Source organism: Helianthus annuus, chromosome 3 (assembly GCF_002127325.2).
Source record: "Helianthus annuus cultivar XRQ/B chromosome 3, HanXRQr2.0-SUNRISE, whole genome shotgun sequence".
Taxonomy (NCBI): Eukaryota; Viridiplantae; Streptophyta; class Magnoliopsida; order Asterales; family Asteraceae; genus Helianthus; species Helianthus annuus.
In genome coordinates, this window is record NC_035435.2 from 88,471,920 (window position 1) to 88,499,575 (window position 27,656).

At 37.7% G+C, this 27,656-nt stretch overlaps 1 protein-coding gene and 1 long non-coding RNA gene across 2 annotated transcripts; both read left to right on the forward strand.

Annotated features, from left to right (window-relative positions):
* The first annotated feature begins 609 nt into the window (after positions 1-609).
* Positions 610-24,967, forward strand: LOC110931531. The gene is made up of 3 exons (XM_022174919.2): positions 610-972; positions 24,416-24,826; positions 24,935-24,967. Exons 1-3 carry the CDS (start codon positions 916-918, stop codon positions 24,965-24,967), a joined length of 501 nt encoding a protein of 166 aa, XP_022030611.1. The 5' UTR covers positions 610-915.
* Positions 24,968-26,935: 1,968 nt separating this feature from the next.
* On the forward strand, positions 26,936-27,450 carry LOC118490158. The gene is made up of 3 exons (XR_004888412.1): positions 26,936-27,002; positions 27,092-27,298; positions 27,379-27,450. It is a non-coding gene; the product is annotated as an uncharacterized LOC118490158 (long non-coding RNA).
* Positions 27,451-27,656: the final 206 nt, after the last annotated feature.

A 27,656-nucleotide genomic window follows, 5' to 3' on the forward strand; every position in this document is an offset into this window, starting at 1 on the left:
TTTGGTATCAAAGCTATTAACTATTACCAATAAAAGAGGCTAATAAATAACTTTGGTTTAAAAAAACATGCTTAAGGGGCGAGGCGTATGCCTCAGCGTCTCAGCCTACAAAAGGCGAGACTAATACACGAAGCACAGGAGCGTTTTTGGGCAAAATAAAATAAAAATCCACCCGTGGCAGATTCCTAGCTTATTTATCAGGCTAGTGGGTATGGTGAGGGTCATCCCCAAGGGGATGGGCCGCCACGTCACCGGAGTGAGGATGAGCCTAAAGAGGATGGATCAAGGGTGTGGAGGATGGGGCCCCACACTATTTATAGAAACAATTAAAAAATATAAATTGATTTGATTTTAGAGAGAGAGATACCTTCTAGTCTCATATTTTTGTACATCTGGTACAACATGTTTATTGGGTGGTACATATATGTAATTTCAAGATTCAAACATATACAAAGTTTATTTATGTCTAAATATCGGGTAAATGATGCTAAAGCTTATAGTAGATATATAAATTATATAGAGTAAACTGTAATTTTACCCCCTGGGGTTTAAGCCAATTGGCACTCTGACCCCCTCTAACGGAATAATTGCAATTTACCCCCCAACGTTGATGTTATGTCGCAATTTTACCCCCTGCCGTCAAATAAGTTAACAGATCTGTTAAATGGAATGTGAAATTACTATGTTACCCTTTCATATTACCCCATATGGTTTGTTCTACTCTACAATATTACCCCCTCTCTCATAAGCCCTCCACCACCACCATCAACCACCACTGCCACCACCTATCACCACCACCATCTCCCCCACCAACCACCACTTCTAATTGAGCACATTTTTCAGAATTCTTTCCATCCACATTGATATTTAACTCTTTTTGTTCAGAATGCTTTATCCAGTCCATTTTGGAGGCAAATGGAACCGCTTTTTGGTTTTGTATCTGATGTGGACATGTCCTGTTTAAAGCAACAGGTGATGGTTGTTGGTCAGTTCTGTTTTAGGCATAATGGAAAACATGAAAACATACCTGATTGCAGTAGTACAGGTTAGCAGAGAATCCAGATGTGAAACGCAACAATAAGGTTTGACATGATTGTCATCTTGATCTGGTTCCTCCTTAGGGTGCAATCTAATGATGGTGATGATGAGAACCGATAAAGGGATAATCGGCTATGGAGAGGAGGCGATTTGATGTTATGAGTAATTAGGGTTTTGTGTAATTGTCTAACCCTTTATCCTCCACATTATTCTCCTTATATATGCACCCAGAAGGAAACCCTAATTAGTTAATAATGGTAATAAGTAGGGGTGCTAAACGGGTCGTGTTTGTGGGTTGGCGGGTTCAACCCGACCCGAACCCGAAAATTTTACACAAACCCGAACCCGACCCGAACCCGAAAATCGTATCATACATAAGAACCCGAACACGACCCGAAGTTTCGGGGGTTGACCCGAACACGACCCGTTCAACCCGAATTTTTTTATTTTTTTCTGAAATTAATATATTAAAAATAAAATTTACTTAAAAAACACATATGTATATAATAATATCATATTTAAATTATAAAATATATGTTAATTTCTTTTTTTAAGTTATAATGATTGCATAAAATACACACCCCATTTAATTTATGACATAAAATATATTGTAAAAAATATAATATAGTATAAATGTGTTAAACGGGTCAACCTGCCAACCCGACCAGGTTGACCCGAACCCGACCCGTTAACCTAAACGGGTTCGCGGGTTAAACCTGAAACTGACCCGAACCCGTTTAGACTAAACCTAAACCCGTGAATTTCGTGTTAGGTTCGTGTCGGGTTTTCGGGTCGTGTCAGCCCTAGTAATAAGGCCCATCAACAATTACCAACTAATTATTTAATGGATTGTTATATATTTTGATCCATATAATGTAAATGATTATAATGGCCATATATAAATAAATATATTATTTATTTATTCTTACATTCTCCCACTTGGCCGAGTAATCATTTACTATGAGTATTAGATAAGCCTGATCAGGAGTTAACACTCATTTTAGCCTTAAACAAGTAGTATAGCAGAGAAATACAGCCGTAGAATCATTATGCGACTCAGGACCCCCATTAATCATACTATAGCCTTAATTTAAAACCTAATCGTCATGATCAAAATACGCATAAGCCCTTTGTTTGATTTGTATCTTTATTTATCTATATGCCATTATGTCGACTTGACATATTCTTAGAGACATACAAAATCAAACTGGTGAGGAAAATTAACTAATACTTAGTCATTCATAGTACGATATGCAATTGCGCACGACCATTAATTAATACCCGTCTATGAGCTCTCTTAATAAGACTTACGGGTAATAGCCCTTCAGTTATAGGATCCTTAAGCATATCATGAATGTATTCGATACAAAACTTAGTTTCCTCAATTCGTTCATAAATGAATAATTAATTGCGTATCGAAATTTAATGCAGCACCTCTTGAACTGTTACTGTTCAAGGAGTTATGGTAGCTGACTTTATCACACTAAGTCTTCAAAACATTAATTATATGGAGTTAATAAACTTATGAGTCCACTGATAAATTTCCAACAACACTTAGTGACTATATTATGTCCTTATAACTTAGGTTGTTGATATCGGTGTATTATGACTCCCCCATGAGATAGATTTTGTCTGCTGACATAAAGATATACCCAAAATTACATTTTGTAATCTTTGAATATCACAAAGTTAGAGTAATAAACCGGTTTTTAGTTCTCACTTTTCTTCAAATTTTAGCCTCTTGTTTCTTTTAAAGATATTGTAATACTCCATTAGATGCTTCACATTAATCTAGACATATCTAGTGTGTTGCAATGTGAGTAATATATAAACGAGTATAGACTTAAACTTACATAAGGCTTCCAATTAATGAAGCATAAGGGAATAATTTCATTTATCCTATTATCCTCTAAAGGAGAGCAGTATTTTGTTACATATGTAAGGACCCATTTAATATTAAACTTACGGAACGAAACTAATGTCCCATTGGGTCTATCTCGGTATGTTATGATATCTATTACATAAGAGACATCTCTGAGATCTATTATATCAAAGTTTGTGTTAAAAATGCTTTGACTTATGTAACATATACTTGTCAAAAGAATATCATCTATATAGACAAGTTTATCTTAGTTGCTCCCACTCATTTTGAGGTAGGTTCATTAATCCACTTGATTCTTGATGAAAATAATTACGTTAGCTTTTCATCACATTATGATGTTTGCATTAACCCATACATGGATATTATTGGCTTACAAATAAAGTGTTCTTTAACCTTCAGTTTGAAAATTTAGGTTGTTATCTAATGAACATGTAAATGTGTCAGCCATTTGTTAGGGAAAATTGTTTTTAATGTTCATCTAATGTAGCTTTAAACCATTATAAGCTACTAGAACAGTGATGATCCTCAAAGAAATCTTTGATAATTTATCTCTTCCTAAGTATAACCTTTGACAATCAATCATGCTTCTTAGTGTCTTAACGCTTATATCAGGATTTGGTTTAATTATGAACACTCTTAGGTAATTCAATCAAATCCCAAGCGTTATACGAACACATAAAATCAGTTTTACTAGAAAACTGTTTTATTCCATTTAGAAGATTGATTGACACTAATGACTTAATTTGAAGAGATTGGATCAGTAAACTTTTCCATAATCCATTTCAACTTCAGTTAGGGAGGTTATGTAATCATCAAAGTTAGCAGGCTTTTAAACCTAGATGACCTCCTGAGTTGATTATTGGGTTTTAAAAGTTTTAGCTTTATGGATTAGCTCTTGGTTAGGTTGCTATCATTTTCATTCTAAGGTTTGTAAGAGTTGGTGCAGTATGGTGTACAAGAGGTGTAATCGGAGTTAAATCCGGAGTGAAATTTAATGACACTCTTCCCCCCGCCTCTTGTATTCCTTGCAAATCATGATAAGACTTTGAGTGCTCCCACTTACCTTAGAAAACTTTAGGAACTCAGCATGCTTAGGGTCAAGATTTAACGACCAACAAATTCTAATAGAGAAACCAGTTAATGAGACCAGTCTTTGTAGTTTCTCTTGTTGAGGAGTATGTTAGTTTAGGTAAGAAATCTAAGTGTGTCCACAATTAAGCAACAATGAAACTTTTGTAAGAGTAGCATTAGATTTTAATGAGACAAGTTTTGATAGAACAGTGTCGTGATGGAGCGGTGTCTTATACAAGAGGTGTAAATTTAGGTAATGTAAAATTTTCACTCCCCACCTCTTGCAACTATTGCAAGTTATTATTAAGACACTTAATGCTCCCACTGATCTTTAATATCTCTAGAATGCTACAAGAGAAGTTTCAATAAGCTACATGACGTGGGAACCTATCATATATACGTTAGACTTTATTTGATTTCTTTAATGTCCAGATATCATAAGAAACTTTAGGGACATATTTAATAGAAATCTTATTAAGTACATATATGAATAGAGTTCTTCTAAGACAGTGGGCCATATGTGACAAAATTTAGATACAAGTTGATAGCCTGTTAAATGATAAATGAATTATGTCTGAATATTCCATTTGGAATAAGTTCCACGAATGTCAATAAATGACTTATGATGGACCCATACTTATTTCTTAAGCCAAGTAATATTTAGGGCTGTAACGTCATGATTTAAAATCACTTAGAATGAGATTAGATGAATAATCATCCTCATCAACCATGTCATGATTTCTCATGAATTCTGGTTATAATGGATGAAATTTATCAGTCTCATTTTCCTTTTGTCAAATTCTCATTTGCATGATAACAAAAGTTGTGAAAATGTAAGGTATCATCTAGTTTTATCTTAGTAATGTTTCAATTAAGATATTTAGAACAAATAAGATGAGAGTTTAAGATAAATGTGACTTTATGTTGACTGTGCAAACCTCACAATCTTCATAACATTGCTTAATTATGATACTATATTCTGATTAATCTTCAGAATATATAAGGTATCGAAAAGCGTTGTTACAAGACTGCTTATTATGGTTCTTATAGTCTTAACATTTAATTTTGCCACTAACTCTCACGTTAGTTATTTGTTGACTTCTGGTAAGGAAACGCTTAAAACTAGAGTCAACTAATCATGTGTTAATAGGAATATTAAAGAATTATTAGACTTAAATATCAGTAGTAAGTGACTATCTAATTAACTTATCCAACTGTTCTTCTGAATAATGGATAATCTCATTGCTTATGCATAGTCTAATGACATAATTATGCATTGAGATTTTCCCTTTAAGAACCTTAGAGTTGGGATTTTGTACTTGTATTTTGTCTATGGACCTTAGAAAAATCCTCTTTTAAAGTTTAAGTGGTTGTAAGGTGAGTAACAACTTATTTTCCAGCTTCAAACATTTATTTCTTTGTACATATGTTGCTTATCAACACACTCGTTATACTTTGGTATTTTTGAGTGTTATAGTTGATTTATAAGGCATCAAATTGTACAAATGAAAATCTTAGTATGTAATGTACTGGAAAATGTACTTATTTCCATGCGTAAGCCCTTAATTTTATGGGTCATGGTATTGTACATTGTTATGTATTCACATATACCACTTAGCTTTATAATTTAGAATTTTAAATGAAGGCATGCATCTTAGGAGCTCTTGTGATTATTCCACAATTATAGATTAGTCTTAGAAAAGACTTAATCTGGAATAACTTTAGTGATAGCAGTTATGTTAGAGAGTTCTTGATTATCATAAGAGACATCATGTTCGATTTATCCTAATCATCATGCTCTACTTTTCTTCTGTAGTGCCTTATCAGAAGAGAGCAATACGATTATCGTGTCTTAAGAGATAATCAAGGATTTAATTTAAGAGCTAATTCTTATAGAAACTTTAAATAAAGCAAAACATATTAGATTTAGTAATTAGAGTGGATGAGATATAGATTTATAGAAGAAAACTACAGTGAATAAAATAATGGGTACTAAGAGTAAGGCAGACAAAATGATCACAAAAAATTAATTGAGGATCATTAATGTCACACCCCAACCAATGGCGGAAACATCGGGATGAGACGAAGTGTGAAGATTGCTAGAGTCATCATAACGCTATTTGTGACAATATTTAATAAACCGATTTCATTTCATAATTCTTTTGTCAACATTACAAAGAAATCAAATAACTTCAAGTTCAAAGGAAATACAATACAACATAATCAACATTGATACAACGATTAAACCTAAACGTCTATATGTGTATCTAGGCATCAACGCTACTTCATTTCATAGCATCATCGTCCTCAACCTGTAACATGTTTAAAATAAAGTTCAATGCAAAAGCAAAGGCGAGTATACAAGTTTGATACGTACATAGCAAAAGATAAGTTTGAACAATTCCTCATAGCAAGCATGTGATTCAAGATAAACATTTAAACATGGCATGTGTCTAACATATCAAACCAAGAAAACGCAATATGCTCATGACATAACCGATGATAAAGGGCGGGTCGTTAATCCTATAGCGCTACATATGTCACGGTTTGGCTCGTACGAAGTTAATGATAAGTTCAACACATAAGAATCACCCAAGTTTAAAGTATCAAGCCATCACGTATACAAGCATGTTATAGGAATGTTCACGTGTTTAAGCAAAATGTTCATGTGTAAGTTTGTTGATAGATAAAACATGTTACACCCCAAAAGTGATAAAAGTAAAAGGGGAATACGAGTATACTCACAAAGTTTGCATATGTTTTCCGATTATCCAATGTGACAAAGTTGTCGAGGTTGGAAGGTTGAATGCGTAAGGGTTTAAGTTCAAGCATGTTTAGAGTCGAGATTTGGAATGAAAGTGACATGAAAATATTATATCAAAATATTCATCTTCACACATAACACTTGTATGACACTTGGTAACCTCATGGGTTATAATGATTTTATGAGTTGAACACCCATAAGAATCATAACAAGGTTTAGGTCCTTAGATGATAACCTACTACTTTGACAAATGAATATGATTTCAACATCAAAGATTCGAGTGTACATAGATAGTATGTAGGTCGTATATTATACACATATTATTAAGTCCAAATGTTCAAGTATTCAAGTAAGAGGTAGAAGATTACATCTCCATTTAGGTACCTCAAGTTGAGTCATGGGTGTCATGGATGGGGTAGGAAGACAAGGCTTCCATTTAGGTACCCCTTTGATGTTCACCACTACACTTGATGTAAAAACAACCAAGGAGGGTCATGAACTAAGGTCTTTACATGTATGTAAAGTAAACTAACTAATAGAAATCATCAAATCATGTGAGGATTATATGTTTGGACAACCCAAGTTGTTCCATAATCACTCATGTATCAAAGACTATGTTTGACATGATTTGTGGGTTGAAACCCTAGACAAAACACCAAGTTTATGAGGTTTAATCCTCTGATTTCAAATGTCTCAACCTTGTTTTTAAGCTTAACTAACCATGGGATAAGTTGTAAGCACTAGGACATAGGCATGAGATGTGTTAGACACAAGTTGCATAGGTTTAAACAAGTTTTGAAGAACATAAAAATCAAACAGAAAGTTTATAGACTATTTCGGGGCATTTCCAGGTCTGATTTCTCCAAGGAGAAGTCTAGGAATCAAACCCCATGATTATCCAAGCAAGTAGGAAAAAGAATCAAGTGAATCGGATAAGAATTGAGTGAGTTATGCTCCTTTTCGTGAAGGGGTGTCAATCTGCTCGAACCTTTGCTTTCAGCTACGGTTTGGAGGATGTTTTGAGAGTTTTTAGTGTTGCAAAAGTGGTAGGGAGGCTGGTTATAAGTTGTATTTATAGGGGGAAGGATTAGGGTTTCAATGGGTTGGGCTTTGGAAGTGTTTAGAAGGGGTTACACCTTGAAACTAGCCCACAAAACCCAACTATATGGGGCTGAATTTTGCTGAATTGGGGCTGCCGTATTTCTTTATTTTTTTATTTTTTTAAAACATTATAATGATTAATTTTGTTAATTAAGTTGTGTAATAATATGCAACAATGTTTCCCCTAACTTGTAACAAGGTGAAATATGAAATAAAACATGATTTAACTAGGTAAAAAGTGTAATGTACAAGTATGTAACATGTTTGTAAGTGACAAGTATATGTCACATATTAGATGATTAACCGTTGTATAAATAAGCATATTATTAGGGGTTTTTAGGTATCAACAATTTAAGGACAAGCATGGACATGCATCGTGAATAAGTACCGTATAAGTATGAATTACAAATAAGGATTCGATGTACAATGAATTCCAGCGTATGAACATGTAGATGGTGAATTTAAAGAAATACAGATTTTATTTATGATCCAAGTCTTGGATTTTACAACGAAAAGACGACTACAATAATACAACATTCCAAAAATAGCATTACAAGGCGAGCTTTCTAATTATGGAAAGTATGAAAAAGCAGGGCGTTACAGTCTCCCCTCCTTTAGGAAATTTCATCCCGAAATTTATTTAAGAGGTAGATTTAAAGAGTTTTGGTAACAGTTCGAGACTTGAGATTTTGAAACGTTTTGAAAAGTACGAGATTTTGGGAAGATAAAGATAAGTTTGTAAAATGATTTGTCGAGCCGAAATGGGTTTGAGGCATAAGCAGGGGTAAACAGGTATAGGTAAAACGATTTGAAATGGCTAAAAATTAGAAAGTTCTAAGGGTAATAAGATAAGTTAGGATTTGAATGCTTAAACGAGCTTGATTGTGAACGAGGTTCGTATGAAAGGAAGGAAATAGGAGCATGGGGCGAACAATTGACACTAAATGAACGCAAGTATACGAATGATATGGGCATTAGATAGATGAAAGTAGCATGTTAAGGATGAAGTCTCGTCATGGATAATCGGACATAATATGTTTGTGAGTTGCTTAAAGCTTGTATTAGGTCCAAGAGGTCTGTAAAACACTGAATTTCCCATGGCACGTTTTACGAAATTTTGGTAACATGGTGAAAACACTTATATATAGGAAGTACCAGCGGCGTATCCACCATGTTTTGACCATGTTACGTCCGTTTCGTCTTCGGTGTCATGTTACGTTCCGTGTATTACCATACGCAGTAGCACACTCTATGGTTCTCAGACGCCTATCACTATAATCCCGTGTGCACCCGTGATTATTTTGATCGTCGCATGATCCGCATAGCTTGTACTAGTTGTGTATGAATCGGGGTATACATAAAAAGTTTAGAATGTGTGCGTACAAGAATATAGTATATAAGCAAGTCCATGCTTAAGTATGTGTGGGACCCACACAAGCGAATCCCTCAGGTTACGCTCGCGTATAGGTATGAATGTATGAATCATGAGTAAGGATGAAAGTATGAGCATAAGTTTAAGTATGAATACGCATGTATGTATGAGCATAAACATAAAACGTGTAAGTAATATGTGTACAAGCAGAAGCGTAAAACGTATAAGTAGTATGTGTATGAGTACAAGCATAAAACGTATGAACATAGGTGTAGGTATGAAAAATAAATATTGCGTATATGGTGTACGTTGAGGCATTGCGGATTAGAAAGGCTAAGTATGTAGATACGAACGATATAAATGGTGTTATCGCGAGATATCGACTAAAACGTGTATGACGATGTGCATGTATAGTTGTTCCAACAAAACGTTGAGTTTATCGAATCAAAATTAGATTGAGCCTGGTTTGAAAGGTAGAATATAGTTTGTATATGTAAAGGAACATAAAGTACTCGTTGGTTATGCATAACGTATTTTGTAACAAATAGAAATGCTAATTTTGTTTAAAAGGGTTTACGTAATCCGAAAAATGGTCGGTCCCTATGAAGTCTTCTTGCCCACGTGTTTTGTAAATTGGTGTAGGAAAAAGGTTTTCGTTAAAAAGTAAGTTCGTTTCATCACAGAAGAAATTATGAATTTAGGAGGTTCTTGTGAAAACTAGGATCCTTAGAAGAGAAATTTAGCATGTCAAGTGTTAACACATAAGCGCCATATATGCTTAAAAGATCAAAAGAGAATGAATAAGAGCAAATAAGGTAGCATGCAAGTAGTTTCAAGTAAAACATAAGAATAAGGCTCTAAAACTATAGACTAGGCTAAAGCATTCCTACTTTTCCTAATTCCCTATAGTTATGGCTCTGATACCAATCTGTCACACCCCAACCAATGGCGGAAACATCGGGATGAGACGAAGTGTGAAGATTGCTAGAGTCATCATAACACTATTTGTGACAATATTTAATAAACCGATTTCATTTCATAATTCTTTTGTCAACATTACAAAGAAATCAAATAACTTCAAGTTCAAAGGAAATACAATACAACATAATCAACATTGATACAATGATTAAACCTAAACGTCTATATGTGTATCTAGGCATCAACTGTGACAACCCGAACTTTCAAGGTTAGTGACGGGTGACCTTGTAATCTTAACTTCATTAAACTTAAACGTTCGGTAACTAGATTAAATAACTTATTGACATTTGTCGGATCGTGTATAGGTTGGGCTTTATAACTATACCTATGATATCGACCCAAATAGAACACCTAAGCTCAACTGGTCCTTAACTTGCCTTGAATGATCATCATGTGTGTTTTATTAATTTCGGCCCATAGGGAGTAACCAATGTAAACTTGTAACCGGCCCACTATAATTAGATATTAGCCCACTTTAAATGGGTGTTAACCCTTATATGTCATGAACGTAACTTATTGGTACGCATATCACAACAAACCCTACCCTACCTTACCTCCTACGTGCGGCAGTAGCGAAACCCAAGACCCCCAGTCGAGATCATCACAGTCGGTCAGTAGCTTGTTTTATTTGTCTGACTTGTTGATGGCTTTGAGTAAATGTGAACATATATTTGATTGTGTGAAAATGACTAAATGTTGGATAATAATATTGACTATCATCGATGTGTGTGCATGTAGTAAGATCCATAATAAATTTTGATGTTATAGTGGAGGATATCAAATCAATTTTGGTGCACACTAATCTTAAAGGTCCAATAGAGTTGTAGAATGGTGGGTGAGGATTTGATAGGGTTGGCTGATTTTGGAGGTGTAAATGGTGGTCATGTAATTGCTAACTTTGATGTCACCAAACCATGTGCATCCTAATATATCACAATAGTCAAAATATTAAATGTTGATGACAGGTGCTTGTGATGATAGTGTAAGAATGGAGGTCCAATAGGAATTTATTTGTTTTCATTATCACTAGAGATGTTATTCAAAAATTGCATGATTTAGTTGGTTTTTTTGCTTGTGCCGAGTGTAGTAACAGTTGGTATATATATATACATATATTAGACCGAGCACATTAACAATTGATATATATATTTTGCTTGGATATATATCAGATGCATACAATATATGATTGTTCGATTTGGGCCAGGTGTGAAGCCGTTGGGCTGCATTTAAGCGGGGCCGTGCCTAAGGCATAATTGGGCTGGGCTAGTTTGGGTCATAGGCTGCGGAATGGTTGTGGTCTAGTTAACCCAGGGTCACACCCGCACCTATGTAGGTAAGACTAGCGGGCCGTGTCTTTAGTAGATTGATGAAATGGATGGTGAAGTAGCTGTTCATCGGTTATAGTAGTGAAACAAAATGACGTGTGACATAAATGTCTATAGTGTAATGTGTGGTCTAGCTTGAGAATTCGACTATGTGACTTTATGACATTGGGAGTACGACTTGCAACATGAGGGTATTAGGGTCCGTACACTTGCTATGATAATCTGTCGGATTATGTGCTATATGTGTTTGTTACTTGTGGAGTCTGTAACGATCTATGCGATGCAATGTGAATACAAAACTGATGTGTAATGTGAATCGAAAGATAGTTGATGATTAAATGTGAAAGAATATGTGGTGTGCTTGTATGCAAACTGACTGTTAAATGTGAATATCATAGGGCTTGGTAAATCACTGTGGTTAAACGAATAATTAATTCTACCGAGCAATCCCAGGTGAGTTCACTACATTCGAGCATGCGTCCCAGTGGTTGGGGACAGTCAGTGGGTATCCCATGGGGGGGGGGATAAGTCTTTGGGTAAAAACGGGTATATTGGTTAATATTCTCACCTATCATCTTTTGTAAGTCCCTCATCGGGTATTAGTTAGTAGCGCTACTTAGGTTTGGCACCCTCACCCCGTGCCTGTAGAGGACGGAGGTGAACTAATGACCCAGTCTGGCCCAGTACTAGATAGGAGTACGTGGGAAGGGCAGTCCGTGAGCCGTCCGTGTTTGGAAATGAGATATTAACAATATTACTTGCAGTGGGTATTAAACTGTTTTACATACACCGGGTAACAAACGTTTTCTAAAACTGTGAACTCGCCAGCTTTGTCTGATACGTGTGTTACATGCTCGCAGGTCCATAGGTACTATGAAAGTAGGAACTTGCTGGCTGGAGGGCGTGAGGGGTCATGGTTGCTTGCTGGATTTATTATCAGACTTTTTATACTATGTTTGTTTGGGATAACACTTATATTACGTTACATTAATGCTTCCGCTAAACTTATGGTTTTTGGAATAATGTATGTTGGGATTTTATTATCTTTAAATAACGAAGTTTTATTTCAAACCTGTGATTCAATGTAATTGGTGGCTCATTGTTAGTCGTCACACGCCTAACAGGGACACTCCCTAGGTGGAAATTTTGGGGGTGTGACAGTTTGGTATCAGAGCCACTGGTTATAGTGAATTGGTTTTAAAAATGTTTTATAAAACCAGACTATAACTGAACTGATACGACATACTGATACGACATGGACCATGACACTCAACTCCAGGCAGCGAGGTTCGTCTCTTGTTTATTATTGTATAGCATAGTTAGTACATACTCATGATTGGTATCACACTCGAACGCACATATGATGTTACAATACGAATTACTATGCTACCTGTCTATACTACGTGTTTTAAAGAGTAGGACTCTTCTTGTGTTTACATGCTCTATGTTGTGATATCGACGGTCGTACTGTATGAATTAGGGGAAACCTTCTAACATGAGTAGGGAGGAACTGAGACAAGCATGCAAATCAGGTTATTATTATGGGTGCACACATAATAACAACGTGAGGTGCATGTGAGTCCCAGTAAATCTCGACTAGTGTGAAAAAGGGATCCCGCGTTGTTAGTCGATGTTGTAATAGAACCTCTAAAACTGTGAATACTATAGCAATACTTGACATCCGCCTGCGATGGTCTGTTAATTTGTTACTTCTTTCCATACTTATAGAATCATGGACGGACGTGGTGGAGGTCGTCGTGGTGGACGCGGTGGACGTGGTGGAGGCCGCGGTGGCGAACAAGGTGAAATCCATATGACTCAAGCTGAGCTACAGGCGTTACTCAACGCCCAGGTGGCTGCAGCCTTGGCAGCTTATCAGGCTGGTATGACATGTACCAGACATTCCTTCCTTTGAATCGTGAACTTGAGTCTTACTTGTTGGTTTATTTTCTCTCGTTAATAGGTCAGCCGGCGCCACAAAACCAGCCTCACCCACCGGTCTGCACCTTTAAAACTTTCATGGATTGCAAGCCACAGACCTTCAGTGGCACTGAAGGGGCTGTGGGACTTATACGCTGGTTCGAAAAGGCGGAGTCAGTGTTTGCGATATGTAACTGCCCAGTTGGGGATAGAGTAAAGTTTGCAGCAGGCACGCTTCTGGATGGTGCCTTGACCTGGTGGAATGCCCAGGTCCAACTGCTAGGTATTGAGGCGGCGAACGCCACTACGTGGGATGATTTTAAAGAACTGATGAGAGAGGAATACTGTCCTCGAGATGAAATAGCGAAGTTAGAGAATGAGTACTATCATCTGACAATGGTGGGGTCTGAAATCGAGGCGTATGTGAAGCGGTCGTATGAGTTAGCTGATTTGTGTCCGAACTTGTCCCGACCCATGCCCCGAAGAATCGAGTTGTTTATTAAGGGGTTACCTCCACGGGTGAAGGGTTTAGTTACAGCAGCGAACCTCAATAACCTAACCCAGATTGTTAGATTGGCACATAAAATCGTTGACCAGGAGGTGGAGAGCGACTCATTGCCACCTCGTATTTCTAGCACTACCACAGCTGCCACTACTTCCACTGCATCTGCTGCAGATGGCAAACGTAAGTGGAACGATACGGACAAGGGGTTCAACTCTACACAGCCTCAGAAGAAGACGGATACTGGCAGCACCCGCAGTTTCAGCCAGACAGCATCAGTAAATCAGAACTCGAGTAACAGATCAGGGCAGGGATCATATGCGGGGAAGCTACCCTTGTGCAGCAAGTGTGATCTTCATCACAAGGGGCAGTGTACTCGAGTTTGTTATCGGTGTAATCGACCGGGGCACAAGGCCAGGGATTGTAGGACCACACTTCCAGCTCAGCAGCAGCCAGCGCAGCAGGCGGGTAGGCAACAGCCTCAGCAAACTCAGGGTAATCAGAAAGGGTGTTATCAGTGTGGGGCCGAGGGGCACTTCAAGCGAGACTGCCCTCAGCTGAGACAGAACACAGGGGGTGGTAACGGGAATAACAATGCAGGGAACAACGGGGGTAATGTTGCGCGTGGGCGCGGGTTTGTGCTGGGAGCTGGGGAAGCGCGGAACGACGGCAACGTGGTTACTGGTACGTTTTCGGTAAACGGTGTTATTGCTTCTATTTTATTTGATTCTGGTGCCGACTGGAGTTACGTGTCTTTAGAGTTTAGCTCCCAATTAGGGTTAAGACCTACACTTCTTGTAATGAAACACTTGGTAGAAATCGCAAATGGTAAAACAATCGAAGCTACACATGTTCTATTTGGGTGTAAAATCGATCTCCTGGGTCAAGTCTTCGACATTGACTTGATTCCTATTACTCTTGGAAGCTTCGACGTGATTGTTGGTATAGACTGGTTGTCCAAGTATCAAGCGGAGATTCTCTGTAAGGAGAAGATCATACGTGTTCCCCTTCCCAGTGGGGAATTTTTTATCAGTTCAGGGTCATCGCAGCGGGACCCCAGTTAGTATTGTTTCGGCAATGAAGGCTCAGAAGTATTTGCGTAAGGGCTATCCTGCTATATTAGCTCTTGTTACCGATTCATCGTCTGATGAAAGGAAGATCGAGGATCTTCCAGTTGTTCGGGAATATCCTGATGTATTTCCTGAGGAACTCCCTGGGTTACCTCCACATCGTCAGGTGGAATTCCAGATTGATCTCGCCCCAGCGGCAGCCCCAGTTGCTCGTGCTCCTTATCGTCTAGCGCCGGGAGAACTGCAGGAACTATCGAACCAACTCCAAGAGCTGTTGGATAGGGGTTTCATCCGACCTAGCTCTTCCCCCTGGGGAGCCCCAGTCTTGTTTGTGAAAAAGAAGGACGGGTCCTTACGAATGTGTATAGATTATCGCGAGCTCAACAAAATGACGATCAAAAACCGATATCCTTTGCCTCGTATTGACGACCTGTTTGACCAATTACAAGGGTCGAGCTTTTACTCTAAGATCGACTTAAGGTCTGGTTACCATCAAGTGCGAGTCAGAGAGGAAGACGTTCCCAAAACCGCGTTTCGGACTCGATACGGTCACTATGAGTTCTTGGTTATGCCATTCGGGTTAACCAACGCACCAGCAGTTTTTATGGACCTCATGAACCGCGTGTGCAAGCCATACCTTGATGACTTCGTTATCGTTTTTATTGACGATATTCTAATTTACTCCAAGAACAAGGAGGATCATGAGCGGCACCTACGCCTTATTCTAGAACTCCTGAGGAGGGAGCAGTTGTACGCAAAGTTTTCGGATGGTACTGAGGATTTTGTAGTTTATTGTGATGCTTCGATTCAGGGTCTCGGTTGCGTGTTGATGCAACGCGAGAAAGTGATAGCTTACGCTTCTCGACAGTTGAAGGTTCACGAGAGGAACTACACGACACATGACTTGGAGTTAGGAGCAGTAGTGTTTGCGCTAAAGATCTGGAGGCACTATCTATACGGTACGAAATGCACTATCTACACTGACCACAAGAGCCTTCAGCATATTTTCGACCAAAGAGAATTGAATATGCGACAGCGTCGTTGGGTGGAATTGTTCAATGATTATGAGTGTGCCATCAAGTATCACCCGGGTAAAGCTAACGTTGTAGCGGATGCTCTTAGTCGCAAGGAACCAAAACCGAAGCGTATTCGTGCCCTACAGCTTACTATTCACTCTGATTTGCCTGCTCAGATCCGTACAGCTCAGATTGAAGCATTGAAGGAAGAAAATGTCGAGGCTGAAGGATTGCGAGGTCTACACAAGAAGAAGTTCGAACAACGGTCTGACGGTATCTACTACTTCATGGAACGAATATGGGTTCCTTCATTTGGTGATCTTCGAGAGCTTGTGATGGACGAAGCACACAAATCACGATATTCTATTCACTCAGGGTCCGATAAGATGTATCAGGACCTCAAGGTTTTGTATTGGTGGCCGAATATGAAAGCTCTCATTGCAACATACGTGAGTAAGTGCTTGACTTGTGCTAGGGTCAAAGCAGAGTACCAGAAACCTTCGGGTCTACTTCAGCAGCCGGAGATACCCATGTGGAAATGGGAACAGATCGCTATGGATTTTGTTACGGGGTTACCGAGAACACAGGCTGGGAACGATACTATATGGGTGATTGTCGACCGTCTCACAAAGTCAGCACATTTCTTAGCGATCAAGGAGACAGATAAGTATTCGCAACTCGCAGCGGTGTACCTTAAAGAGGTGGTTACTAGGCACGGAGTGCCGACTTCTATTATTTCCGATCGAGATCCTCGTTTTACTTCGGAGTTATGGCAGGCTATGCATAAGTCGTTCGGCTCGCGTCTCGATATGAGCACGGCCTATCACCCACAAACGGATGGTCAGAGTGAACGTACCAATCAGACGCTAGAGGATATGTTACGGGCATGCGTTATTGATTTTGGAAAGGGGTGGGAGAAGCATTTGCCGTTGGTCGAGTTTTCCTACAATAACAGCTACCACACCAGCATCAAGGCAGCACCATTTGAGGCACTGTACGGGAGGAAGTGTCGTTCACCTCTTTGCTGGGCTGAAGTGGGTGATAGTCAGATCACAGGTCCTGAGATAGTACTCGAAACTTCAGAGAAAATCGTGAAAATCAGAGAACGTATGGCAGCTGCTCGTGATCGTCAGAAAGCCTATGCAGACAAGCGTGCCAAGGAGGTAGTGTTTGAAGTGAATGACCGAGTTATGTTGAAAGTCTCACCGTGGAAAGGGGTTGTACGCTTTGGGAAACGTGGCAAGCTGAATCCACGATATGTTGGGCCGTTTAAGGTTCTGGAGCGTATTGGAAAGGTGGCTGATAGATTGGAGTTACCTACTGAGCTGGGTAATGTTCACGACGTATTTCATGTGTCGCAGTTAAAGAAGTGTTATGCTGACGACCCATTAACGGTACCTTTTCAAGAGTTAAAGATCGACGACAAGCTGCAGTTTGTAGAAGAACCCATCGAGATTATGGACCGTGAGGTCAAAGTGCGTAAACACAGCCGTATTCCCATCGTTAGAGTTCGTTGGAACTCAAGGCGTGGACCGGAGTTCACATGGGAGCGCGAGGATCAGATGAAACTAAAGTACCCTCACCTTTTTTCCCAAAGACAAAGCGGAGTCAAGCAAAACTGGCGAATCTCGGGACGAGATTCCCTTTCAAGTTGGGGATGATGTCACACCTGAGCAAAATCCGCAACAAACTTGAATCCTCACTTCATTCTTTCGTATTTACGTGTCAAATTTCGGGACGAAATTTCTTTCAAGTTGGGGATGATGTGACAACCCGAACTTTCAAGGTTAGTGACGGGTGACCTTGTAATCTTAACTTCATTAAACTTAAACGTTCGGTAACTAGATTAAATAACTTATTGACATTTGTCGGATCGTGTATAGGTTGGGCTTTATAACTATACCTATGATATCGACCCAAATAGAACACCTAAGCTCAACTGGTCCTTAACTTGCCTTGAATGATCATCATGTGTGTTTTATTAATTTCGGCCCATAGGGAGTAACCAATGTAAACTTGTAACCGGCCCACTATAATTAGATATTAGCCCACTTTAAATGGGTGTTAACCCTTATATGTCATGAACGTAACTTATTGGTACGCATATCACAACAAACCCTACCCTACCTTACCTCCTACGTGCGGCAGTAGCGAAACCCAAGACCCCCAGTCGAGATCATCACAGTCGGTCAGTAGCTTGTTTTATTTGTCTGACTTGTTGATGGCTTTGAGTAAATGTGAACATATATTTGATTGTGTGAAAATGACTAAATGTTGGATAATAATATTGACTATCATCGATGTGTGTGCATGTAGTAAGATCCATAATAAATTTTGATGTTATAGTGGAGGATATCAAATCAATTTTGGTGCACACTAATCTTAAAGGTCCAATAGAGTTGTAGAATGGTGGGTGAGGATTTGATAGGGTTGGCTGATTTTGGAGGTGTAAATGGTGGTCATGTAATTGCTAACTTTGATGTCACCAAACCATGTGCATCCTAATATATCACAATAGTCAAAATATTAAATGTTGATGACAGGTGCTTGTGATGATAGTGTAAGAATGGAGGTCCAATAGGAATTTATTTGTTTTCATTATCACTAGAGATGTTATTCAAAAATTGCATGATTTAGTTGGTTTTTTTGCTTGTGCCGAGTGTAGTAACAGTTGGTATATATATATACATATATTAGACCGAGCACATTAACAATTGATATATATATTTTGCTTGGATATATATCAGATGCATACAATATATGATTGTTCGATTTGGGCCAGGTGTGAAGCCGTTGGGCTGCATTTAAGCGGGGCCGTGCCTAAGGCATAATTGGGCTGGGCTAGTTTGGGTCATAGGCTGCGGAATGGTTGTGGTCTAGTTAACCCAGGGTCACACCCGCACCTATGTAGGTAAGACTAGCGGGCCGTGTCTTTAGTAGATTGATGAAATGGATGGTGAAGTAGCTGTTCATCGGTTATAGTAGTGAAACAAAATGACGTGTGACATAAATGTCTATAGTGTAATGTGTGGTCTAGCTTGAGAATTCGACTATGTGACTTTATGACATTGGGAGTACGACTTGCAACATGAGGGTATTAGGGTCCGTACACTTGCTATGATAATCTGTCGGATTATGTGCTATATGTGTTTGTTACTTGTGGAGTCTGTAACGATCTATGCGATGCAATGTGAATACAAAACTGATGTGTAATGTGAATCGAAAGATAGTTGATGATTAAATGTGAAAGAATATGTGGTGTGCTTGTATGCAAACTGACTGTTAAATGTGAATATCATAGGGCTTGGTAAATCACTGTGGTTAAACGAATAATTAATTCTACCGAGCAATCCCAGGTGAGTTCACTACATTCGAGCATGCGTCCCAGTGGTTGGGGACAGTCAGTGGGTATCCCATGGGGGGGGATAAGTCTTTGGGTAAAAACGGGTATATTGGTTAATATTCTCACCTATCATCTTTTGTAAGTCCCTCATCGGGTATTAGTTAGTAGCGCTACTTAGGTTTGGCACCCTCACCCCGTGCCTGTAGAGGACGGAGGTGAACTAATGACCCAGTCTGGCCCAGTACTAGATAGGAGTACGTGGGAAGGGCAGTCCGTGAGCCGTCCGTGTTTGGAAATGAGATATTAACAATATTACTTGCAGTGGGTATTAAACTGTTTTACATACACCGGGTAACAAACGTTTTCTAAAACTGTGAACTCGCCAGCTTTGTCTGATACGTGTGTTACATGCTCGCAGGTCCATAGGTACTATGAAAGTAGGAACTTGCTGGCTGGAGGGCGTGAGTGGTCATGGTTGCTTGCTGGATTTATTATCAGACTTTTTATACTATGTTTGTTTGGGATAACACTTATATTACGTTACATTAATGCTTCCGCTAAACTTATGGTTTTTGGAATAATGTATGTTGGGATTTTATTATCTTTAAATAACGAAGTTTTATTTCAAACCTGTGATTCAATGTAATTGGTGGCTCATTGTTAGTCGTCACACGCCTAACAGGGACACTCCCTAGGTGGAAATTTTGGGGGTGTGACATCAACGCTACTTCATTTCATAGCATCATCGTCCTCAACCTGTAACATGTTTAAAATAAAGTTCAATGCAAAAGCAAAGGCGAGTATACAAGTTTGATACGTACATAGCAAAAGATAAGTTTGAACAATTCCTCATAGCAAGCATGTGATTCAAGATAAACATTTAAACATGGCATGTGTCTAACATATCAAACCAAGAAAACGCAATATGCTCATGACATAACCGATGATAAAGGGCGGGTCGTTAATCCTATAGCGCTACATATGTCACGGTTTGGCTCGTACGAAGTTAATGATAAGTTCAACACATAAGAATCACCCAAGTTTAAAGTATCAAGCCATCACGTATACAAGCATGTTATAGGAATGTTCATGTGTTTAAGCAAAATGTTCATGTGTAAGTTTGTTGATAGATAAAACATGTTAGACCCCAAAAGTGATAAAAGTAAAAGGGGAATAGGAGTATACTCACAAAGTTTGCATATGTTTTCCGATTATCCAATGTGACAAAGTTGCCGAGGTTGGAAGGTTGAATGCGTAAGGGTTTAAGTTCAAGCATGTTTAGAGTCGAGATTTGGAATGAAAGTGACATGAAAATATTATATCAAAATATTCATCTTCACACATAACACTTGTATGACACTTGGTAACCTCATGGGTTATAATGATTTTATGAGTTGAACACCCATAAGAATCATAACAAGGTTTAGGTCCTTAGATGATAACCTACTACTTTGACAAATGAATATGATTTCAACATCAAAGATTCGAGTGTACATAGATAGTATGTAGGTCGTATATTATACACATATTATTAAGTCCAAATGTTCAAGTATTCAAGTAAGAGGTAGAAGATTACATCTTCATTTAGGTACCTCAAGTTGAGTCATGGGTGTCATGGATGGGGTAGGAAGACAAGGCTTCCATTTAGGTACCCCTTTGATGTTCACCACTACACTTGATGTAAAAACAACCAAGGAGGGTCATGAACTAAGGTCTTTACATGTATGTAAAGTAAACTAACTAATAGAAATCATCAAACCATGTGAGGATTGTATGTTTGGACAACCCAAGTTGTTCCATAATCACTCATGTATCAAAGACTATGTTTGACATGATTTGTGGGTTGAAACCCTAGACAAAACACCAAGTTTATGAGGTTTAATCCTCTGATTTCAAATGTCTCAACCTTGTTTTTAAGCTTAACCAACCATGGGATAAGTTGTAAGCATTAGGACATAGGCATGAGATGTGTTAGACACAAGTTGCATAGGTTTAAACAAGTTTTGAAGAACATAAAAATCAAACAGAAAGTTTATAGACTATTTCGGGGCATTTCCAGGTCTAATTTCTCCAAGGAGAAGTCTGGGAATCGAACCCCATGATTATCCAAGCAAGTAGGAAAAAGAATCAAGTGAATCGGATAAGAATTGAGTGAGTTATGCTCATTTTCGTGAAGGGGTGTCAATCTGCTCGAACCTTTGCTTTCAGCTACGGTTTGGAGGATGTTTTGAGAGTTTTTAGTGTTGCAAAAGTGGTAGGGAGGCTGGTTATAAGTGGTATTTATAGGGGAAAGGATTAGGGTTTCAATGGGTTGGGCTTTGGAAGTGTTTAGAAGGGGTTACACCTTGAAACTAGCCCACAAAACCCAACTATATGGGGCTGAATTTTGCTGAATTGGGGCTGCCATATGTCTTTATTTTTTTATTTTTTAAAACATTATAATGATTAATTTTGTTAATTAAGTTGTGTAATAATATGCAACAATGTTTCCCCTAACTTGTAACAAGGTGAAATATGAAATAAAACATGATTTAACTAGGTAAAAAGTGTAATGTACAAGTATGTAACATGTTTGTAAGTGACAAGTATATGTCACATATTAGATGATTAACCGTTGTATAAATAAGCATAGTATTAGGGGTTTTTAGGTATCAACAATTTAAGGACAAGCATGGACATGCATCGTGAATAAGTATCGTATAAGTATGAATTACAAATAAGGATTCGATGTACAATGAATTCCAGCGTATGAACATGTAGATGGTGAATTTAAAGAAATACGAATTTTATTTATGATCCAAGTCTCGGATTTTACAACGAAAAGACGACTACAATAATACAAGATTTCCAAAAATAGCATTACAAGGCGAGCTTTCTAATTATGGAAAGTATGAAAAAGCAGGGCGTTACAATTAGTATAAGGATCATTGTGTGAAGAGGTTGTGATATGTCTATTACTAACATCAAAATAATAGACTTATTTAAAATTCTACTTAAACGAAGACAAATCAGCTTTGGCCAGAAGTGTAATCATTTAAGCATGTGTGCAAAGTAATCATGACAAATCAGCTTTTGCCAGAAATGAGACAATCACTTTAGTTATGCACTTGTCAAGCATGCTAAACATAAATGAATTAAATCAACTTTGGCTAGAATTAAGACATTTCACGTTTGTAATGCATACTCAACGTAGCTTTTATAATACTTGAACAATAAATAGATGCATCAAATCAGCTTTGGCCAGAAGTGATACATCAAAAGCTCATTCAAGTTAAGCCATTTTGGTTTTGTAAAACATTATTTGATCCTTATTAATTAGCTAAGTATTTACAAAAACCAATTATTTAGTAGCAAACCACCTGTTAGCACTAGGGTTGTAGAGGGGCAGCGTGCCCCCGCACGGGGTTCGGGGCGGAGCCCCGAGCTAAATCTTAGTTCACATTAAACAACCTAAAATAATGAAGTTTCGAGTGAGATCTCGACTCAGTTATGAGATCCCGAGTGAGATCTCGAGTCAAGTCTCGACTCAGCTTATAACATTATGAGGTCTCGACTCATTAATGGTCTCGAGTCGCAACCTCAGTGTCTCGAGTCGTAATCATGGTCTCGACTGCTGTGAATTATGAGATCTCGACTCCTTATGAGGTCTCGAGTCGCAACCATGGTCTCGAGTTGTGACGTTGTGGTCTTGAGTTGTAGCTTTATGGTCTCGAGTCGCAACCTTATGGTCTCGAGTTATGACCTTATGGTCTCGAGTCGAGACCTTTGTCTCGAGTTGTAAAGATTGAAGCCCTTAGTCGAAACCTCAGTGGTCTCGAGTCGAGACCTTATGATCTCGAGTCGAAATCGTTGTCTCGAGTTATAAACATTTGAGAACACTTATAATTTCGAGTCGAGTTCGTGTGGTCTCGAATCGAGATCTTGGTCTCGGCTCATTAAAGGGATCTCGAAACTTCCTGTTACAGCTGTTAGTGATAATAACTGAAAATTCAAATTCTAAGGTTTTTGAGATATGGTTTCTTGTTTTAATGATGATCTAATTTTGTCAAAATATTTCGAAAATTTTATCTGATTATCAATTAACAGTTTTCGAATAAACTTAGATGATAAAATTGGATCAAAACAGGAAAAAACACTCAATAATCCTAATTACATTCCAAAACATAAAGGAATTTCGAATTTTCCTAAGAACATGATGAACCCTAAAAAATTAAAACATAAATTCTGGAACCCAAAATCTGTTATTTTAATGATTTCGGAAAGGTGAATTAATAGGTTATAATTTCGGAATATTTATAAGACATCAAAACATAAGATCCGAAATTGTTTATGAAGAAAAACTCGAAACAGGGTTTCGAATTTATGTTTTTCCCGAAACAGTGATTTCGAGATACTTGGTCTCGAAACAGACTTTTAAATTTTATTAAGTTTTCAAACTCTGTTTTCCAGATTTCAATCCCAGAATAATGGATACGAAAACAGAACTGACTAATCAACATATGCTCTGATACCACATGTTGGTCAGTTCTGTTTTAGGCATAATGGAAAACATGAAAACATACCTGATTGCAGTAGTACAGGTCAGCAAAGAATCCAGATGTGAAACGCAGCAATAAGGTTTGACATGATTGTCATCTTGATTTGGTTCCTCCTTAGGGTGCAATCTAATGAGGTGATGAGGAGAACCGATAAAGGGATAATCGGCTATGGAGAGGAAGCGATTTGATGTTATGAGTAATTAGGGTTTTGTGTAATTGTCTAACCCTTTAACCTCCACATTATTCTCCTTATATATGCACCCAGAAGGAAACCCTAATTAGTTAATAATGGTAATAAGGCCCATCAACAATTACCAACTAATTATTTAATGGATTGTTATATATTTTGATCCATATAATGTAAATGATTATAATGGCCATATATAAATAAATATATTATTTATTTATTCTTACAATGGTTCTTCAGGGTTGTAAAGGCAATATTAGATGTTGTAAATTGCAACTTTTAATTTACTTTTTTCTACTCTTATACAGGGAATCACTCACTCCAATATTAACACAATAAACTCAGTTCATCAAGACAATTATAGTTCTGGTACACTTCCTAACGGAACAGAAAACAGAAGCATTGAACCAACCGTTGGTGCGGAGGGAATTCCCCTTAGTCAGAGACTACTTTCTGCCATAATTTTCGAAGAAGGAAATGACGGGCTTCCTTTTAGTGGGAACAATGAAAACAAATTTAATGTTTATAGATCTTCATTTGAGTTTGAAACAGATGTAGAGCCAAATGCCGTCAATCATCAATCATTGTATGAAGCCAAAGAAAGTGCAATAATTTTTAACGCAAAACACTTTCGTTTTGGCCAGCCTGATCTACCATGTAACGGGAATGAAGACATTAGTGGAGAAATCCGCCGACTTGGAGAAAAACATCGTGAACAGGTAGGAGTCTACTGCAACTTAAATGGGTTTTTTTAATTCAATATATATTGAGGGAAAATGGGATTATCTGCTGTTTGGTGTTCTTTGTTTGTGAGTTGTGTTTGACAGAGGAGAGTAGAAGATGTGAAGGATCACAGTTGATCAGGTATCGCCGGAGAAGAAACAAGAGTAACTTATAAGGTTGGGGAAGGTGGGGGGTAAGAGTGCAAGAGTGTGATATATGTAAGGTGGTATCTTGAGAAAGATATAAAACTAGAGTGGAAAAGACCATTATACCCTTTGACCGTTACTTACTTATGTTGACTTTAAACAGAAGTTGACAGCAGGGGGTAATTATGCGACATAACAACAACGTTGGGGGGGGGGGGGGGGAATTGCAATTATTTCGTTAGAGGGGGTCAGACTGCCAATTGGCCTAAACCCCAGGGGGTAAAATTACAGTTTACTCAATTATATAATTATTTGCACATACAATAGGGAATGCAGTACGCTTTTACGTGGCGCTTGGTTTTAAATCTTCTTGCTTTTGTGCGCTTCTTGCTTTTTAAAACCATGTAAATAAATACAACAAATTTTTAATCTTAATCAAGCTTGGTCAACAGCTGAAGGTTTACAGGTAAGACAAATGTGACGATTATTGGGTGGTAACAATACTTGGTTGTGATGGTGTACGGTGACGGAGACGGAGACGGGTGATGACAATAAATAAATACTATATTTACTTCCAAGTGTTTCAATATATATATATATATATATATATATATATATCTACTTATCTATAAAAGGAGAAGTAATGCTGACCTAAGAAAAGCTTAGGTGTCATCCTCTCAGTTATGTCAACTAGGATTTTCTTACTTCATTATTACATCATAAATCATAAATAATTCACTTTAAAACTTTGCCCTCTTCATTTGAATTTCAAATTTCAAATTAGAAAATGAGCTCTATTATTACATCCTCCAATCTACTGACATTTCAAATTCACATATGATTTTTACTCTCTATATCCCCTCTCTCTCTCTCTGCAAATTAGGGCTTTTTTCTTCACAAATCCTTTGCAACCAAACGATGGATCGCGATGCTACTGTCGAGATCAACGCTCCTCACTCCATTTGAACAACAATCATCGGAGTATTGTGATGATTCACTTGCAACAAACAACTACAGTTTGGTCTTGAAAGTAACGCCAACAGATTCAGTTGCAATGAGTTGAAATCGATGCATTTCTACTTCACAATCTGATATGATTCTGTTTATACACCACCAGAGCTCAATTTTGGTAAAGTTTCTCTACATTTTTGATTTTGTATGCTTCATTGTTCTATGATTGAGCTCGTACGGATGTTGATTATTCTTGAATGATGAAATGAAGTATTGTGTTGTTGATTCTTTATGTGTTTTTAGGTTACTTATGATTGAATGGGTTAGTTAGGGCTTGTAGTTTCTGTGGTTTTAGGTTTGGATCTTGAAATTAGGGCTGATTAATCCTTTTTTAGGATTTTTTTTATTTTTTTATTTTAGGGGTTAGGTGTTGAATGTGAAATGTTGCTTTTAGTAGATTTTGATCTTATCTTAAGTGTCAGCAGTATATATAAACACTTTTGTTTCCTGTTTATTTCTTGAAAGTTATATTCATTGAATTATATAATGAGAGATGTGACATTGATGCAAATGACTTCAAGTTGGTATATAAAAGCTGAAGCAAATTGAATGTTGGTATAAAATGATTTTAAATTCTGAATGTTGGTATATAAGAGCTGAAGCAAATTGAAGGGGCTCTCTATGTTTGGGAAAGTTGTTTTGGTGAATTGTTCTCATGTATATTCATGTGTAGGTACATGGAAGAGACTAGCCATACTTCTTTAAACAACGGCTGAGCTTCATGTAACGTAGGACCTATGAGAACTTACTTCGTATAGTTTACACTTCTCTTTTCAGTTTATTATTATTGCTGTAAATATCTTAGATTTGAAAAGGATCTTGTATGTTGTTTAGATGAAATAGTTTAGTAAGTAATTCATCTCTCACAAAAGAATTCACCTGATTCATGTCTGCAGGATAATGATCGATGAGTTTCTTAATTGATATCTGTAAAGTTTCTCTCTGAAACTCGATATCGATATCCGTTCAAACAGATGCTTTAAGACTTCTCTTTAGTTGTTCACTGACTTGGATGGTATGATCTTTAATCAAACTTGAACTGATAAGTTTCTTTATTTTTAATGAATCAATCATGGTTTTCTAACGAGTAACCATGGAATGCAGTTTCAGATAACTTAAAAGGGATGGGACATTAAAATTTGTTACTGAAGATCATAAAGGGAAAAATTGGTCTGGTGTAAGACAAATGTCGGATTCTGTAATGCTAAAGACCAATTCAACTGCTCTTTTAGTAGTATGTTTCGCTGGGTATGCTCAAGATGCTTGAAAGTTATCATAATTGCACATGACTCTCGATGAATAGTACTACATGTAAAACTTTTATACCATATTTTTATCATGATGATTTTGATTGCAAATGGTTTTTAACTATCTATAAATATTTGTTTCAGGTGCAGTGGATGGAAAATGAAGGAAATTGGCTTTCATGGTTCCAAAGAATGTGCATGGTGAAGGTATACACCCTTTTAGCTTAATCTTTTGATTTTACCTATGTGGTCCAGTTGAGATATAAATGATAATCCAAATTGACATGTTGATAAGTAGCTTATTTTGGTGAGTTTGTTGTTACCTTTTGTGAGCAGACCCACGGCCGGAAGCAATGGTATGAGGAGACATCTCATTACTTTGAATTCTCAAATGGTAATTTTACTTTTACATTGCAAAGTAG